Consider the following 12,170-nt stretch of genomic DNA (forward strand, 5'->3'; position numbering starts at 1 on the left):
TAAAATGGTAAATACCGTTAGATTATAATCTATCGTATAATACTGTTTACAATTTAATGCATTACTCTTCGGTAGATTATAATCTTCCGAAGTAAATTTCAGTGAAATTATAAAAACACTAACTTAACCGAAATATTATGTAGTATCGAAATTGTATGTGTTTTATTGTAAGTTGTATAAACGTTCACAATCTTTCGACAGTTTTCAATCTCACGAGATAGATTGTAATCTAACGATGTTTATAAATCTTACGTTGATATATATAAATATTCAATATTTAGATAATATTAAGGATAAACAAAATAATAAAACGGTCAGTTATAAATGTTCGAAGTTAAAGATTACTTTCTTTATGCTGAAAAAGTAAATAAAATTTTAAAGTCATAAAATTATTTAATTTGTAATAGAAGATCAGTCTTGAGCGACGTTCATATCAAAATAATAAAAGATTTTACTTAACATGAATTGCACTATTCATTCCGATTCTCAAAGTGCGTGCGCGGGCGGCGTTCGGGCTCGCGCCGCAAGCGCGCGGCGCGCACGAGCTCCGGCGTGGGCGCGCGCCGCACCGGCTGCGTCGACGCCATGCGCAGGTGAGCGTACAGCGGGATCTACATTCAAAGAATTCAAATTTTTGAGAATAGAGAACTATTTTGGATGCCGTAATTCCATGACGAAATATCACGCATGTATGATCTAGCGTACAGTAGGTAGCGAGTCGTCGAGTCGTGGCAGGGCCTGTGTCTCGGGCCGCGCGGGCGGTGCTACATATCGGCCCAGCACGGGTTCAGGGCACGGCGCGCCAAACGTGCGTGTTTGCAGTTCATGCACGGTGATGTCACGCAGAGCGTCCGGCGCCACCCGTCCTGGCACGTAGCGTGACACTTCTCCACCACGCCATACCTGTACGGAATAAATACGGTCGCATTATCATTGACTTGACGACCTCCATGGTCGAGTGGTGTGTACACCGGTTTTCATGGGTACGCCACTCGAGGTCCCGGGTTCGATTCCCGGCCGAGTCGATGTAGATCATCATTAGTTTTCTATGTTGTCTTGGGTCTGGGTGTATGTAGTACCGTCGTTACTTCTGATTTCCATAACACAAGTGCTTCAGCTACTTACATTGGGATCAGAGTAATGTATGTGATGTTGTCTCATATATATTTATTTGTCTTATATATATTTATATATTTATCATTACTATAAGTAAATCTACTCTACTTTAGGATCCATAAAGTGACTCACTTTAAATGTTGTGAAGCTGGCGACCTTTCTAACGTCCGGAGGAAATCGGGTGACTTCAAGACTCCAGGGTAGGAAGCTTCCCAAGGTCTGTAAATACTCACCTGATAACTTCCATACGCGAACGCTATAATCTGATGAGCCACTGGAACAGGTAAAAATGTTAATCGATGAAATTTGTCGTAGCGGAAAATATATTTGAAAATATTCTTGAGATACCTAAGAACAAGGTGCAAGTCATCGATGTAAGCGAGGCTAGTGATACAGCGCAAATGTGCACGGTAGCTGCTGAGCAGTAAAGGTAGTGGCTGATCGCGCACACTCCGCTTGGCACGACCCTCAATACGGTCGCGCCATAAAAACGGAAACGTTAACCGGAGCTTCGGCATATTTACGTGCACCTGTCAATAAATTATTTTAAACGTTTACAAAACACAGTCGAAAATATTAGAAATAGTGTAGAATCTACCTTTTCATCTCTAAGGTAATTGGTCATGAGCCAAATTTTAATGTATCCCACAGTGGTGCCGGTGAAGAGGTAATCATTATCGACGTCAGTGGCCAAGGCGGACACGTAGTCACCGGCAGTATGGATCCCCTGGAAGGAACCTTGTATACCGCCCGCCGGATGGTCGGACCAGCACTGAACCTGACCATTCTCCAATGCGACCATCAAGGATGCTAGAATTACAATATGAAATTAAATGATTTTTCGACAAAGATATTATCAATTTGGTAACTGTTCGGAGTCAACAGTTGGCAGTGATTGCTCCTAAACTATATAACTGTAGTCGTGGCGGACTGCCGTCGAATCGGTTTTGAAAAAGTGTGAGTGTATTCCCTATACAGAATATACCTGTACTATAATATCTGCTGTGCAGTTAGCCATGGTGGGTCGGCAAAAGAGCCCCGAGGCTGAAATCGATCAGGACTACATAAAATGATGGACGAAAAACATTTTCCCAATGTTACGAATTATGCAATTGTAATTAAAAACTTTGCCTACCAACGCGCATCGCACAAGGTCTTGTAGTGAGAAAGATAGCGGCGTGTACAGCGAGCTGGCGCATTCGTTGCGCGCGGGCCGGCAGCGTGACGCGAGACACGCGACGCGCACGCGCTTTCTCTGTCGCTGCCGCGGCGTCTATTGACTCGCGTCCGGCCGACATGCTAGAAATAGAAGTGAGTGCTGATTGATATCTAGTTTCTCATATTGGTCAACAACAACAACAACAGCCTGTAAATTCCTACTGTTGGGCTAAAGGCCTCCTCTCCCTTTGAGAAGGTTTGGAACATATTCCACTGTTCCAAAGCGGATTGGTGGAATACACATGTGGCAGAATTTCACGATGTTTTCCTTCACCGCTGAGCACGAGATGAATTATAAAGACAAATTAAGCACATGAATCAGCGGTGGTTGCCTGGGTTCGAACCCGCAATCATCGGTTAAGATGCACGCGTTCTAACCACTAGGCCATCTCGATGTAGCGAGTCGTCGTGGTCGTCTTGATAAAATATCCCTGCATGTCCAACGTGTAAATCTTTTGGAGGATAATTATTTAATAATTACTGCTGTAGATATTGTGATATGTTAGATTACTTTCATCAATACTTAATTATTTATTATTTTTACTGCAACAAAATTTAAAATGTCCATCATAATTTTAATAAGGCAATGTGTATTTTTTTAATTTATAATTTTTAAAAGAACACTAAAATTTCATACAATGCATATGAACTCAGTAAACCTGGGTTTTCGGACTGTAGAAGTACTTCGTCGTCCAGTAGGTGTTGTACTTGTTGGCGGTGAGGCAGCTCGTTTATTGTATTGCATCTTGATGCGCAACATTGGCTCAGTGCACGAAAACCGTCTGACGATCGATCAAAGAAGCCATATTACGTCAATGTCAAATGAGCTAGCAAGTACACATCATATCTCGACTAGCAATGAGAAAAGACCTATAGGGCTGGCCGGTCTCGAGCTTCCAGAGGATTAGCTCAGAGTTGTATGTGGCAGTGGCGAGCGTGATTGGCGCGCGAGCAGCCGCAGCCAGCACGTCGTCTGAGTGCCGCGTCTCCCAGCTCTTCCCGTTCTCGCCGGAGCCCGCATCTTCGAATTCAGTTACGTGACGATTCCATCCTACTGCTAGGATTCTGCCATGTACGTGAAACATTCCCAGATCATCAGTTTATCCCAGCGCTCGACTACAGCGATGGTCTTTTATCATTAATAGGTTTTTACGTCCATGAAAAAAAAATATTTTAGAATATATAAACTCACCTTCCTTCCACCCAAAAACAATTCGTCACCTCACACATATATTCGATCGACATATTTCTCAAACAAAGTCCCGTATTAAAATTCCAAACCTATAATATTTGAAAATATCTGTTAAATTGACCTGGATGGTAAATTTATTACAGCGATAGACTTCATTACTAAGAATTTTATTATTTTATAGAAATTGTAGATAATCTAACCTTAAGTGTACCATTCCGCGCCCCAGTCAATAACAACTGATAGCCGGGGTCGAAGCAGGCTGCTGTGATCTCTACTGGAATTAATTCCCCATGCAGAAGTCGCGTGTGAGCATCACGTACCATCGCGTTACGTTTACCTACCATTGATTTATATTATAAACCTAATTATAATTATTATCGTCTTAACCTATAACTTCACAAACCTGTCACTGGATCCCAGTTAATAATGATGCTATCCATCCCACAAGTGATCACAACTTTGAACAGCGGATTGTAAAGAACTTTTGCAACTGCTCGCGAGTGAGTGAAACCATCTGTGTGTTGCGGATTGAGTTGTTCATCTAGCACCACAATTGCTATCTTAATAGCGGCCAAAATGAATTCTCTAGTAGCAGGGTTGTACACGGCTGATATTGGTGTACGTTCTCCGATTTGGGGAGGAATGTCAATATAAGTCTGCGGAAAAAAATGTTAAAAAATAAATTAAACACATTTCATTAACAATAAAAAACTTCAATTGTAAACAAGTTCACCTGTACACAAACTTGCCCCTGGACGTCCCAAACCTTGATGACACGATCACGAGATAGCGAGTAGATGATAAGACCGCCCCCCTGCAGTGCTAGGGCCGTCACCGCGGCGTGGTGACCCATTAGCACGACGCTAGCCTTGCCGGGTACAAAGGGGTTCCAAACACGAACCGCGCAGTCCGGCCCACCAGTCACCAGGACATGTGCCTCCTCGTCAAATGCAAAACACTGGATACCCTGTCAAACAGTAATCTACCTTTATTTTGAGCTTTAAGCGAACCTTTATTACGACTCACAACTTCTTTCTCCTGGGTTATTTTTGCTTATATATAATTCTATTCAGCTACGTTTAATTATTTCAGTAACAAAACAATTAATGGGTTTTAACTTTTTCGACTCTAAACATGTTGTGCGTCTTGGAGGCAGCGAGGTCACACATCAGCAATGCATCGTTGCACGTGGAACACGAGACCACACAGTGCAGCGAGGCGTAGAAGGACACCTGCCGTACCCAGTCCGAGTGCACGCGGTTCATCTCCACCAATTTCATCTCCGAAAGAAGATACGGCTGCCGCATAAAATCATTAATGTATAAACTGAATCAAAGTTCAGGATTACCTTCAAACACATATTATTGTATGTATATATTTAGATTAAATTACATAAAAATGTGGGGGCTGCACAAAAATCATGAAAAAAATATCTGTAATGAAATGCAATTTATCTAATCTTACCCTACGCTGTAGATCGACATGCCTCAGTTGCAACAGGGCACGGCCTGGTTGGTTGCGAAACGGGCCGCGCTTAACAGGCGAGAATAGCAAGACGCGCACGTTGCCGCCCACATCTCCACATATCAAAATGCTCTTTTCTTTCAGATCCTTGTAGAAGTGGTAGTACATTGTACATATCTGACGACAAGTACGCTAGTTATTCGCTGCAGCCTCTTTCAAATATAACAATACTACTGATTATTTTCCTATTTCTAGTTATTATAAGTACAAAAAGTTGTTTATTGATTTTGCTCAAATCGTTGAATTTATACTAGGTAAAGGGATCACTTAACCACCATGGATGAGTTTTGACTCGATTATACCGAACTGATTCTTTTTGAAAAAAAAATTACGTTCGAATTGAAGTTTTAAGTCCTAATATATTAAAGTAAAAATCTTTTACAACTTGTGGACTAAGATTTTCTGTCCTTTTAAGAAGAAAGTTTTTGAGGATTGGTTGATTGTCCCCACATCCGTGTGACAGAATTTTAATCCGACGCACGCATGATAATTACCTACAGCCAATCACGAATATAATTACGAGCACTTAATTTGTACATAATTCAGTAGTAGGTTGAAACCCGCAATCTTGGACGAAAATTCTCGTATTCTAAGCACAGGACTATAATATTAGAGAATAATAATGTTCATATCTGTCATATATTACACATCATATAACTCTGCCTCCAGGTCCTTCAAAAACGTGATAGCTGAGGCGAAGTCGAAGTACATTGGCAGAATTGGTGAGAGACTGGTGCGCTTCCCATCAGGAACACGTGCGTTCTGGTCTCTCGCTAAGGCTGTCCTAGGGAATTTCTGTCAGCCTTCTTTTCCATCTTTGCACAGGGACGGTGAGTCATTGGCCCATACCGCGAAGGAGAAGGCCGATCTTTTAGGGTCTCTCTTCGCGTCGAACTCGACTCTGGATGACCAAGGAAAGTCACCACCATCAATCCCGCGATGTGATACGACGATGTCGGGGGTTAAATTTCGGCAAAGTGCAGTTCGGAAAGCACTTCTTTCCTTGGGCATTCACAAGTCGAGTGGACCCGATGGCATCCCTCCAATCGTGCTACGGACATGTGCTCCCGAGTTGGCACCGGTCTTAACGCGTCGTTTCCGGCAATCCTACGCATTAGACGTCGTCCCGAACTCCTGGAAGACTGCTTTGGTGCATCCGATCCCTAAAAAAGGCAACCGCTCAGATCCGTCCAATTATAGGCCTATAGCCATCACCTCCTTGCTCTCCAAGATAATGGAGTCCCTTATTAACTGCCAGCTCAAGCGGTACCTAGAGGAGAATCAGCTGATTAGTGACCGCCAGTACGGTTTCCGTCGGGGTCGCTCAGCCGGTGATCTTCTAGTTTACCTTACTCACAGGTGGGCTGAAGCAGTTGAGAGCAAGGGGGAGGCATTAGCAGCCAGCTTGGACATAGCGAAAGCCTTCGATCGTGTATGGCACAAAGCGCTTCTTTCGAAGCTTCCTTCCTATGGGCTTCCCGGGAAATTATGCAATTGGATTACCAGCTTTTTGGCAGATCGGAGCATCAAGGTCGTTGTCGACGGTGCATGCTCTGACTTAAAATTCGTCAATGCTGGTGTTCCACAAGGCTGCGTTCTATCACCCACTCTGTTTCTTCTGCATATCAATGATTTGTTGCAAATCGGGAACATTCATTGCTATGCAGACGACAGTACCGTTGACACCTTATACACCGGCCGCGCTAATATTTCTCGGGAAAACGTCGAAGAAAACCGGAACAAACTTGTGTCTGAAATCGAGTCTTCGTTAAACGAAGTCTCGAACTGGGGCCGGCTAAATTTAGTCTATTTCAACCCCAAAAAGACGCAAGTTTCCGCGTTAACCGCTAAAAAAACACCATTTGTCGTATCTCCACGATTTGAGAACATCCCGATAGCCGCTACAGGTAGTATCGGAATACTTGGCGTTGATATTTCGAACCTCGTTCAGTTCCGCGGTCAATTGGAAGGCAAAGCCAAATTGGCTTCAAAGAAGCTCGGTGTGCTCAGCAAGGCGAGACAGTATTTCACGTCGGCCCATCGCCTAAAACTTTACAAGGCGCAAATTCGGCCTCACATGAAGTACTGCTCTCACCTCTGGGCGGGTGCTCCCCAGTACCAGCTCCTTCCATTTGACCGCATCCAACGTAGAGCGGCTCGAGTTATCGACGATCAAGCCCTGGCTTTGCGTAGAGATGTTGGATCACTCTGCATCTTCTACCGAATTTTTCACGGGGAATGTTCCGAGGAATTGTTCGGATTAATCCCGGCTGCTGAATTTCACCTTCGGACATCTCGTCAAAATTCTAAGTTTCACCCGCACCATCTTGATGTCCGAAAATCCACAACAGCGCGATTTCTTAGACATTTTCTGCCTCGCACAACCACTCTGTGGAACCAGCTATCGCCGGCGGTTTTTCCGAACCGATACGACATGGGAACCTTCAAGAAAAGAGCCTACTCCTTTCTCAAAGGCCGGCAACGCACCTGCAAGCCCCCTGGTGTTGCAGATGTCCATGGGCGGTGGTAGTCACTTTCCATCAGGTGAGCCTCACCTATTCCATAAAAAAAAAAAAATCTTAAATGCAAATTTGAGATTAATTTAAAATGATTAGATCTATTTTTAATGCAATAATTATTGGGTACCATATACTCCCAGCTGGTTATGACGATTTTTAGGGTAAAGGTTTTAGCCGTGCAGTCGTAAAAGCGGAGATCCCGTTCCGTCGAGCTGGTTACGACGATATTCACATCCGGCATGCACACCATATCAGTCACCCACGTTGTGCGTACCTTTAGATGCGCTGGTAGGAAAGTTAATCTAAATACATGTCATGAATAATAAATTTTATCAAATTGTCTAAGTCTAAATGTCATTGTCTTTGTTTAGTTAGTTAGAATGCTTAAATTTCATACTTTGGGTTTTCCAATAAATCTTTACCTATATTAGATTCTCAGAATTCAGTTTTTCTCAGAATTTTTGCTACGGCGTGCAGTGTAAAAGTTAAGCTATCCCTTAAACGATTAAAATAAGTCTTGATTCAGTTAAAAATATAATGAGTATAGCTCCGTGTTGTCAGCCCACTGTCTAGAATAAATTACATAACTTATTTGAAAGAAACAATAACTTAACACTAACGACTGGAAGAAAAGGCCGTTCTCAAGAGGGTCATATCCAGAGACCACCAATTTATCATTCCATCGCGACTAGCTGTGACGTAATTGCCTTGCATTGGATCCGTACTGCGATCCTATACGTTAACATTAATTTTATACAAACGATCTCGTTATACGTTGATTACACGAATGTTTTTAACGCTTCCCTTATTAACATCTGGACAAAAGCATATTCTGGATATGGGATGCCGATGCTGAGACCGCATGACATTAGGTAAACCCATTATTGGCAGCTGAAGAGATGCACGTTGATTCTCAGGATCGTTCGCGAAATAGCCCAGCAACAGATGCGACACCAACTCGTCCCAGTCGATCTCACCATCACGAGATGTGTTAATCTGTATAATTTGTTTAAGGTAAAGTAAAGTAAGATAATTTAAGTAGGTTAAAGCTTGCTCAGTGGTACCTTCATAAACAATATTTTAAATTCATCTTCATCGTATTCAACGCTAAGGAGTGTTCGTAAGAGGTTTCTAAATTCAGTTGGTAACATTTTATTTCTATAAGCAGCTTGGAAAGCATCTTTGATTTTTGTCATATCAGACATAGTGCATCTTTCGTGTAATGGAGCATTACGCCAGCGCAAACGCGATAAAGCACCAGTACTGCCATCCGACTTCGAAGATATCGACATAATAGACTTGACATCACTTTCATTTGGCATTTCCATTTTATAGTATGAATTTTAATTCACCATATATACTAAAAAACAATAGCAATAATACTAGGCAACACACCATACACTAATTATCAAATATAATGGAACGTATTGGATTCAATTTTAATGGAGTTTTGATTGAAACATATTTCTGTTATGAGTAATGATGAGATTATTTAAGTCAAAGCCAATAGTCGCACAAAAAAAACTTAAATTAATACAAAAAGTTTGCATATAATAATAAAATAGGAGCTTTATAAAGGTAAATGTTTCTTTATTATAAGAGAAAATAAATAGTTCTTAACTTCTTAGGATCTTCCTAACTGCGGTATTTACATTTTTTTTTTCGAATATAATTGGTCTCTGTATTTAAAAACTAAAAAAAAATTGTTCTATTATAAAATAAAATGTCTAAGTAAGGCTGTAAACCAAAATTCTGTCGTCTTATAAATAAGAAGTAGGTATAAAAGAGGTGAAGTGTCAAATGTCAATTTGACAATGTCATTATTGTTATTTTATTAACTAGAGTCTAGACCTGTAACCATAACCTATAAATACATTATTTATTTCACTGATCATGTTTTTAACACTTAAATTGTTAGCTAACAGACATCCGTCATTTATTGCTCGCACAGTCTTCGTTAAAAATAACAACGTTGATGATGCATGCAGACTTGTTAATAGGATTTTAGGAAAAGAAGGCATCTTGGAACAGTATCGACTTACTAGATATTATGAAAAACCATTTCAGGTAAATTATTTCATCAGCGAATTATGGCTCATAAATCATTTATTTGTATAATTCAGAGTAGTTAATAATGATCACATAGTCTGTTAAATTAATCATTACATTTTTTTAGTATATTTGGTAATGTATTTATACTTTTACTAATTTTCAGACCAGGCGACGAGTAAATCATGAAAAATGCAAAGCTATCTACAATGAAGACATGGAAAGAAAAATTCAATTTGTACTGCGAAAAAATCGCCATGAACCATTTCCAGGATGCCACTAAAATTAAGCCAACATGTAGTTTGTAAATGTATTATATTAACATAGATATGAATAAAACAATGAAAATTTACTTCATTTATTCTTAGTTAAAAACAGTTTTCTAGCAAAATATATAATACAAATGTAGATACAATTTTCACAGTTCATAGTCTTGTAAATATATAAGAAAGCTACAAGTAGATTGACTAGATGCACAGTTTGGCATAGTGAGAAGCCCGGTGGGCGAGCGTGGGGTCACATGTAGTTGAGGCAGGTGTCTCTTCGACGGACGTAGTAGTGGTAGCGATAACAACGATGACATGTTTTGATCCCACAGCGGTAACTGAGGCCACCCTGAGGTTTTCCTTTGCAGTACTTTAAGCCACATGGGTACCAATTAACGCAGACCTATACAACAAAACATTGTAATTAATAAAGATCCAATATATAAATTTGTATTAAATGTATATATGACCTACAATATTACCTCTAAATGACAGATGCACTCTTTAGAAGCATCTTTCTCTGCCACACATACACTTACTGATGGATTTCCATCTGAAGTATCAGATGAGAGTGCATGGGCAGGAAAAGGGGTGACTTCAGATGAGTATGATGATTGTTCGACACCTTTTAAAAAAGTATAAACTTAATTAAGAAATTCTATAAGTATATTGTATATTGTATAACACAAAATGTAAGAGATCATACCAGGCCTTGGAGCCCATCTCGATAAATCAGCAGAGCGCAAATAAACCTTGTCATGGGCTTGGGCACAGTGTCTTGCTGCAGCTGGGGATAAGAGTAGCGTGGCACGACCAGCCCACGCAGTGGCAGTAGTCTGCCGCCATCCTTTATCTTCCTCTGCCACTCTTACTGTTCCTGGATTTTTCTTTAAATAGAGTCAAAAAATAAAACAGACAATGAATATTTGAGACTTGTACAAACATTTCAGAATTCACATTTTAAAATAAAATGAAAACCAAATAACTCACTCACTATTCATAATGTATTTAATTGAACTTAATTATCAAACTTTCTAATTTGAAAGGCAGTAATTTCTTAATCTGTTCTAACTTTCTATACATTTTGTACATTACTTTAATATGTAGCACATTGTATTTCTTTAATATTTACAATACTTTTCAAATGAGATTTAGTAGAAAAAGAAATACCTGTCTAAGCTTGGCCATTGCATCTGGAGCTATGAAGTCAGCTTGAGCCGCATGGGTTAGGAAACAAAGTATTTGATGACCTGATTGCCCCAACTCTTCTTCGCCTGGTATAATAACCTTCATCGCTTCAACTTCCTACAGAATTGTGAGATTATTTGATTATGGCTATAATTGGTTACCTTTTAATAATTTTCAAATGCAAATGATTTCTGTTGCAGTTCACTTTTTCGAAACTATGTAATTAGAAATTATGGCATCTTATTCGTTTAATTCATATATCATTAAGTGTAATGGGTACCTAGCATAATGTGTGTTTGATAAGTATTAATTATAAAATGTTAGTGAATATTAAATAGCAAGTAAGCAATTTGCTTACATTAAAGAATATTCAATACAAATGAATGAAGAAATGAAAATGCAAGAACTCGATTGAATATTATTGTCAACTAAATAGGAAGACGATTGTTTAGTAACGGATACATACATTAGTGAAATCCACTAGTTGGGAGACGTAAACACCGTCCAATCGTAGAAATTCTAGCGTCACCGTATCTTCAGATACGTTCGCTGTAATATTTTCTTGCATAACATCGCCACCCTACAGTTTTTATAAATTAAAATGAATTATACGTTGATAGATTACAATTACTATGGAACTTTTATTTAAAGTATTCTAGATTTTACCTGATTTTTAACATTAATTAGAAGTTGAAGATTTGTGGGTCGAATGCATATATTAATTAAGAATATAATTTTCAAAATAAAAATTAACATGGTTTATCTTAAAAAAATAAAATTATTAATGAATGCTTTCTTTTTTTTACTTTACAATCTTTACATTCACAACAATAATTGACTTTATTAAAAATGTTTACAGGGATAGTCAACTCATTTAGGATCCTTGCTTTTCTTGTTGTTCTTAATTACAAGAAATGAATATTTAACTGAGCTATGTTGAAATAATTGGTTTAATTTTCACAACTATCAAAATAAAGTCAGAAAACATATATATTTATACATTTTCATTTTCTTCGTAAATGTACATGACATTATATATTTACAGATTGACAGATTATAAACAGTCAAGTGACAATTCAAATACAATAACCAAGTTTC

At 39.3% G+C, this 12,170-nt stretch overlaps 3 protein-coding genes across 3 annotated transcripts; 1 reads left to right on the top strand and 2 right to left on the bottom strand.

Annotated features, from left to right (window-relative positions):
* Positions 1 to 470: 470 nt before the first annotated feature.
* On the bottom strand, positions 471 to 8,951 carry LOC124531740 (WD repeat-containing protein on Y chromosome). The gene is made up of 18 exons (XM_047106252.1): positions 8,634 to 8,951; positions 8,368 to 8,565; positions 8,190 to 8,301; positions 7,697 to 7,854; positions 4,991 to 5,167; positions 4,645 to 4,824; positions 4,260 to 4,493; positions 3,930 to 4,182; positions 3,727 to 3,863; positions 3,527 to 3,615; positions 3,205 to 3,399; positions 2,994 to 3,116; positions 2,252 to 2,415; positions 1,715 to 1,926; positions 1,465 to 1,646; positions 1,249 to 1,390; positions 706 to 903; positions 471 to 611 (listed from the first exon to the last, which is right to left on the bottom strand). Exons 1-18 carry the CDS (start codon positions 8,895 to 8,897, stop codon positions 471 to 473), a joined length of 3,159 nt encoding a protein of 1,052 aa, XP_046962208.1. The 5' UTR covers positions 8,898 to 8,951.
* Positions 8,952 to 9,382: 431 nt separating this feature from the next.
* Positions 9,383 to 9,970, top strand: LOC124532050 (28S ribosomal protein S21, mitochondrial). Its single transcript, XM_047106677.1, has 2 exons — positions 9,383 to 9,636; positions 9,785 to 9,970. Exons 1-2 carry the CDS (start codon positions 9,463 to 9,465, stop codon positions 9,899 to 9,901), a joined length of 291 nt encoding a protein of 96 aa, XP_046962633.1. The 5' UTR covers positions 9,383 to 9,462; the 3' UTR covers positions 9,902 to 9,970.
* LOC124532049 (out at first protein) lies at positions 9,961 to 12,100 on the bottom strand. The gene is made up of 6 exons (XM_047106676.1): positions 11,739 to 12,100; positions 11,539 to 11,652; positions 11,055 to 11,189; positions 10,591 to 10,771; positions 10,367 to 10,509; positions 9,961 to 10,287 (listed from the first exon to the last, which is right to left on the bottom strand). The coding sequence occupies exons 1-6, from the start codon at positions 11,826 to 11,828 to the stop codon at positions 10,135 to 10,137; spliced, it is 816 nt and encodes a 271-aa protein (XP_046962632.1). The 5' UTR covers positions 11,829 to 12,100; the 3' UTR covers positions 9,961 to 10,134.
* Positions 12,101 to 12,170: the final 70 nt, after the last annotated feature.

Source organism: Vanessa cardui, chromosome 8 (genome assembly GCF_905220365.1).
Source record: "Vanessa cardui chromosome 8, ilVanCard2.1, whole genome shotgun sequence".
Lineage (NCBI taxonomy): Eukaryota > Metazoa > Arthropoda > Insecta > Lepidoptera > Nymphalidae > Vanessa > Vanessa cardui.